The following is a 7098-nucleotide window of genomic DNA, read 5'->3' on the forward strand; positions in this document are numbered from 1 at the left end:
ACCTCTATATGGGTCAACGCGTGGTCCTGGAGCCCCCTGCAGCCTCTTATCACAGACTAGCTGGTCATTACACCCATCCACCTCTATATGGGTCAACGCGTGGTCCTGGAGCCCCCTGCAGCCTCCTATCACAGACTAGCTGGTCATTACACCCATCCACCTCTATATGGGTCAACGCGTGGTCCTGGAGCCCCCTGCAGCCTCCTATCACAGACTAGCTGGTCATTACACCCATCCACCTCTATATGGGTCAACGCGTGGTCCTGGAGCCCCTGCAGCCTCCTATCACAGACTAGATGGTCATTACACCCATCCACCTCTATATGGGTCAACGCGTGGTCCTGGAGCCCCCTGCAGCCTCCTATCACAGACTAGCTGGTCATTACACCCATCCACCTCTATATGGGTCAAACGCGTGGTCCTGGAGCCCCCTGCAGCCTCCTATCACAGACTAGCTGGTCATTACACCCATCCACCTCTATATGGGTCAACGCGTGGTCCTGGAGCCCCCTGCAGCCTCCTATCACAGACTAGCTGGTCATTACACCCATCCACCTCTATATGGGTCAACGCGTGGTCCTGGAGCCCCCTGCAGCCTCCTATCACAGACTAGCTGGTCATTACACCCATCCACCTCTATATGGGTCAACGCGTGGTCCTGGAGCCCCCTGCAGCCTCCTATCACAGACTAGCTGGTCATTACACCCATCCACCTCTATATGGGTCAACGCGTTGTCCTGGAGCCACCTGCAGCCTCCTATCACCCAGACTAGCTGGTCATTACACCCATCCACCTCTATATGGGTCAACGCGTGGTCCTGGAGCCCCCTGCAGCCTCCTATCACCCAGACTAGCTGGTCATTACACCCATCCACCTCTATATGGGTCAACGCGTGGTCCTGGAGCCCCCTGCAGCCTCCTATCACAGACTAGCTGGTCATTACACCCATCCACCTCTATATGGGTCAACGCGTGGTCCTGGAGCCCCCTGCAGCCTCCTATCACAGACTAGCTGGTCATTACACCCATCCACCTCTATATGGGTCAACGCGTGGTCCTGGAGCCCCCTGCAGCCTCCTATCACAGACTAGCTGGTCATTACACCCATCCACCTCTATATGGGTCAACGCGTGGTCCTGGAGCCCCCTGCAGCCTCCTATCACAGACTAGCTGGTCATTACACCCATCCACCTCTATATGGGTCAACGCGTGGTCCTGGAGCCCCCTGCAGCCTCCTATCACAGACTAGCTGGTCATTACACCCATCCACCTCTATATGGGTCAACGCGTGGTCCTGGAGCCCCCTGCAGCCTCCTATCACAGACTAGCTGGTCATTACACCCATCCACCTCTATATGGGTCAACGCGTGGTCCTGGAGCCCCCTGCAGCCTCCTATCACAGACTAGCTGGTCAATACACTCATCCACCTCTATATGGGTCAACGCGTGGTCCTGGAGCCCCCTGCAGCCTCCTATCACAGACTAGCTGGTCATTACACCCATCCACCTCTATATGGGTCAACGCGTGGTCCTGGAGCCCCCTGCAGCCTCCTATCACAGACTAGCTGGTCATTACACCCATCCACCTCTATATGGGTCAACGCGTGGTCCTGGAGCCCCCTGCAGCCTCCTATCACAGACTAGCTGGTCATTACACCCATCCACCTCTATATGGGTCAACGCGTGGTCCTGGAGCCCCCTGCAGCCTCCTATCACAGACTAGCTGGTCATTACACCCATCCACCTCTATATGGGTCAACGCGTGGTCCTGGAGCCCCCTGCAGCCTCCTATCACAGACTAGCTGGTCATTACACCCATCCACCTCTATATGGGTCAACGCGTGGTCCTGGAGCCCCCTGCAGCCTCCTATCACCCAGACTAGCTGGTCATTACACCCATCCACCTCTATATGGGTTGAATATCGCTGTCCATCAATGATTCCCAATAAAATCTACTGTGCTTGAGCAATTTCAACAAATAAAATATTGATGTTGCCACTAAGAGTTGTGCAGAGTTGGTAGAATCTGATTCTAAATGATTTCCAGCTGTATTGGCTGCCCAAGGCGCTTCCACCAATCAAGACATCTTCGTTTTTTTTATGTCTTATAAATATACTAGACTTTTTTTTTACTTATAAAAATGTGAAGCGGGTTGTGTAGATCAGTAAGAACAAATATGAGGGAAAGAGAGAGACTGACCTGCTATGGCAGCTCTGATGTTCTCCTTACAGGTGTCCCAGTATTCTGTTCCACACACACCCAGAGAGTTCCTCCCTAGACCTACTACTGCTATACACGGGAAGTCCTGTATACACGCGCACACGCACGCACACACACACACACGCACGCACGCACGCATGCGCACCGCATGCGCACGCGCGCACGCACGCACGCCACGCCTACGCACGCACGCTTACGCTACGCCTTGCATGCACGCACGCACGCACGCCTACGCACGCCTTACGCGCGCACGCACGCACGCGCGCCGCAGCACGCCAGCGTACGCACATACGCACGCAGCGCCACGCACGCATGCCGCGCGCACGCACCAGCGCACGCGCACGCATACGCCGCACACGCGCACGCACGCGCTACGCCACGCACGCACGCGCCGCGCACGCGCGCACGCACCGCACGCGCACGCGCACGCGCGCACACGCCGCACGCACGCACGCACCGTACGCATGCATACGCACTGCATACGCACGCACGCACGCACACACACACACACACACACACACACACACACACACACACACACACACACACACACACACACACACACACACACACACACACACACACACACACACACACACACACACACACACACACACACACACACACACACACACAGGTAATTATTGCATGTGTTATTTCATAGTTTTGATGTCTTCACTATTATTAAAAATTAAATGTAGAAAATAGTAAAAATAATGGAAAAACCCTTGAATGAGTAGGTGTGTCCAAACTTTGGACTGGTACTGTGTGTGTGATATAAATATATATATTACCTCATGAAGACCGTAGAATATTCTGTTAATATAGTTAATATATGTGTTACCTCATGAAGACCGTAGAATATTCTGTTCATATAGTTAATATATGTGTTACCTCATGAAGACCGTAGAATATTCTGTTCATATAGTTAATATATGTGTTACCTCATGAAGACCGTAGAATATTCTGTTCATATAGTTAATATATGTGTTACCTCATGAAGACCGTAGAATATTCTGTTCATATAGTTAATATATGTGTTACCTCATGAAGACCGTAGAATATTATGTTCATATAGTTAATATATGTGTTACCTCATGAAGACCGTAGAATATTATGTTCATATAGTTAATATATGTGTTACCTCATGAAGACCGTAGAATATTCTGTTCATATAGTTAATATATGACGTTACCTCATGAAGACCGTAGAATATTCTGTTCATATAGTTAATATATGTGTTACCTCATGAAGACCGTAGAATATTCTGTTAATATAGTTAATATATGCGTTACCTCATGAAGACCGTAGAATATTCTGTTCATATAGTTAATATATGCGTTTACCTCATGAAGACCGTAGAATATTCTGTTCATATAGTTAATATATGTGTTACCTCATGAAGACCGTAGAATATTCTGTTCATATAGTTAATATATGTGTTACCTCATGAAGACAGTAGAATATTCTGTTCATATAGTTAATATATGCGTTACCTCATGAAGACCGTAGAATATTCTGTTCATATAGTTAATATATGTGTTACCTCATGAAGACCGTGAGAATATTCTGTTCATATAGTTAATATATGTGTTACCTCATGAAGACCGTAGAATATTCTGTTCATATAGTTAATATATGTGTTACCTCATGAAGACCGTAGAATATTCTGTTCATATAGTTAATATATGTGTTACCTCATGAAGACCGTAGAATATTCTGTTCATATAGTTAATATATGTGTTACCTCATGAAGACCAGTAGAATATTCTGTTCATATAGTTAATATATGCGTTACCTCATGAAGACCGTAGAATATTCTGTTCTTCCCTTTCTTCAGACCTGGTCCTGATCTGAGGAGTTACCAGGGAGGGTGTTATTTACACCAGTCAACTCTCTCTCATGCTTACAGATAGTCTGTGTGTGAGGTGGACTCTTACAGATAGTCTGTGTGTGAGGTGGACTCTTACAGATAGTCTGTGTGTGAGGTGGACTCTTACAGATAGTCTGTGTGTGTGAGGTGGACTCTTACAGATAGTCTGTGTGTGTGTGAGGTGGACTCTTACAGATAGTCTGTGTGTGAGGTGGACTCTTACAGATAGTCTGTGTGTGAGGTGGACTCTTACAGATAGTCTGTGTGTGGGGTGGACTCTTACAGATAGTCTGTGTGTGGGGTGGACTCTTACAGATAGTCTGTGTGTGAGGTGGACTCTTACAGATAGTCTGTGTGTGTGAGGTGGACTCTTACAGATAGTCTGTGTGTGTGAGGTGGACTCTTACAGATAGTCTGTGTGTGGGGTGGACTCTTACAGATAGTCTGTGTGTGAGGTGGACTCTTACAGATAGTCTGTGTGTGAGGTGGACTCTTACAGATAGTCTGTGTGTGCGGTGGACTCTTACAGATAGTCTGTGTGTGAGGTGGACTCTTACAGATAGTCTGTGTGTGGGGTGGACTCTTACAGATAGTCTGTGTGTGAGGTGGACTCTTACAGATAGTCTGTGTGTGCGGTGGACTCTTACAGATAGTCTGTGTGTGCGGTGGACTCTTACAGATAGTCTGTGTGTGAGGTGGACTCTTACAGATAGTCTGTGTGTGTGAGGTGGACTCTTACAGATAGTCTGTGTGTGGGGTGGACTCTTACAGATAGTCTGTGTGTGAGGTGGACTCTTACAGATAGTCTGTGTGTGAGGTGGACTCTTACAGATAGTCTGTGTGTGGGGTGGACTCTTACAGATAGTCTGTGTGTGGGGTGGACTCTTACAGATAGTCTGTGTGTGAGGTGGACTCACATCTTTAGCAGCTCAGTCAGTTTACCAGACAGAACTCTGTCGACCCCAGCTGCTGCTTCAGTTAGATGGAGAGAGTCCTCTTCCTTCTCCGTCTCGTACACTCCTAGTACCAGACCCTGGGTGGACAAACACACACACACACACACACACACACACACACACACACACACACAACCAGTTAACACACTTGCTAGCTACTACCAAGGCTTCCAGCCCAGCAGCAACAACACAGACAGCTAGCTAGCTGGCTACAGTAGAGGGCTGTGGCTAGCTACTACCAAGGCTTCCAGCCCAGCAGCAACAACACAGACAGCTAGCTAGCTGGCTACAGTAGAGGGCTGTGGCTAGCTACTACCAAGGCTTCCAGCCCAGCAGCAACAACACAGACAGCTAGCTAGCTGGCTACAGTAGAGGGCTGTGGCTAGCTACTACCAAGGCTTCCAGCCCAGCAGCAACAACACAGACAGCTAGCTATAGATAGGAGATGACTAGTCATTGTGTTACCTTTAGCTTCCTGTTCTTTAACAGGTGTCTCAGAGTCAGGACAGTCGCTAGCTAGCTATTATTCCCCTTTCACCAGTGATCTGTTCCAGCTAAACTAGCTAGCTACAGTGCCTTCAGAAAGTACTCACACCCCTTGACTTTTTTGGGATTAACCCAGTGCCACTAGCTAACTAGGTAGCAAGCTCTACAACTCCAGGCGGCATTCTGCATTCTCCCTACAGTTCTCAGCGGTTAGCGTCTCCCACAACTGGCTCATGTGCACTACAATCGAAGCAATCGTGTTTTAACGTTTAGAAACGTCAATAATCATCGCTTGCGATATGGCTTTCGAAACATATAGCCCTTTCATCAGCTAGAAAGAATCCTTCAAATAAAAAAATATACATTTACTGTAGCAGTTACAGATCCATACAGCTATGGAGCCTCCATCCTACTAAACTACACTGTAGCCGTTACAGATCCATACAGCTATGGAGCCTCCATCCTACTAAACTACACTGTAGCCGTTACAGATCCATACAGCTATGGAGCCTCCATCCTACTAAACTACACTGTAGCAGTTACAGATCCATACAGCTATGGAGCCTCCATCCTACTAAACTACACTGTAGCAGTTACAGATCCATACAGCTATGGTGCCTCCATCCTACTAAACTACACTGTAGCAGTTACAGATCCATACAGCTATGGGGCCTCCATCCTACTAAACTACACTGCAGCAGTTACAGATCCATACAGCTATGGGGCCTCCATCCTACTAAACTACACTGCAGCAGTTACAGATCCATACAGCTATGGGGCCTCCATCCTACTAAACTACACTGTAGCAGTTACAGATCCATACAGCTATGGGGCCTCCATCCTACTAAACTACACTGCAGCAGTTACAGATCCATACAGCTATGGTGCCTCCATCCTACTAAACTACACTAGCCGTTACAGATCCATACAGCTATGGAGCCTCCATCCTACTAAACTACACTGTAGCCGTTACAGATCCATACAGCTATGGAGCCTCCATCCTACTAAACTACACTGTAGCAGTTACAGATCCATACAGCTATGGAGCCTCCATCCTACTAAACTACACTGTAGCAGTTACAGATCCATACAGCTATGGAGCCTCCATCCTACTAAACTACACTGTAGCAGTTACAGATCCATACAGCTATGGAGCCTCCATCCTACTAAACTACACTGTAGCAGTTACAGATCCATACAGCTATGGGGCCTCCATCCTACTAAACTACACTGTAGCAGTTACAGATCCATACAGCTATGGAGCCTCCATCCTACTAAACTACACTGTAGCAGTTACAGATCCATACAGCTATGGAGCCTCCATCCTACTAAACTACACTGTAGCAGTTACAGATCCATACAGCTATGGAGCCTCCATCCTACTAAACTACACTTCCCGAGTTAGGCTAAAAGCCCATTTATGTTGATCTGAAAATGTGGTCGGAGGCTTCATATGGAGGGTGTTTCCTCCGGAAACATGCAGAGGCCAAATCAAGCTCAGCACCACATCACTGTCAACCTCTAAAACATTTGTACAATGTGGAGGGCTCCGTATATCTCCGC

At 47.9% G+C, this 7098-nt stretch overlaps 1 protein-coding gene across 1 annotated transcript; it reads right to left on the reverse strand.

The window, feature by feature from the left end:
• Nucleotides 1–277: 277 nt before the first annotated feature.
• On the reverse strand, nucleotides 278–5126 carry LOC123487172 (cytosol aminopeptidase-like; the record flags this gene model as incomplete). The annotated part of the gene is made up of 4 exons (XM_045218302.1): nucleotides 278–1867; nucleotides 2200–2305; nucleotides 4019–4073; nucleotides 5011–5126. Coding segments are annotated over 4 exons (414 nt in total), but the record flags the coding sequence as incomplete, so codon positions are not given.
• Between the last annotated feature and the right edge of the window lie 1972 nt (nucleotides 5127–7098).

Source organism: Coregonus clupeaformis, unplaced genomic scaffold (genome assembly GCF_020615455.1).
Source record: "Coregonus clupeaformis isolate EN_2021a unplaced genomic scaffold, ASM2061545v1 scaf1492, whole genome shotgun sequence".
Lineage (NCBI taxonomy): Eukaryota > Metazoa > Chordata > Actinopteri > Salmoniformes > Salmonidae > Coregonus > Coregonus clupeaformis.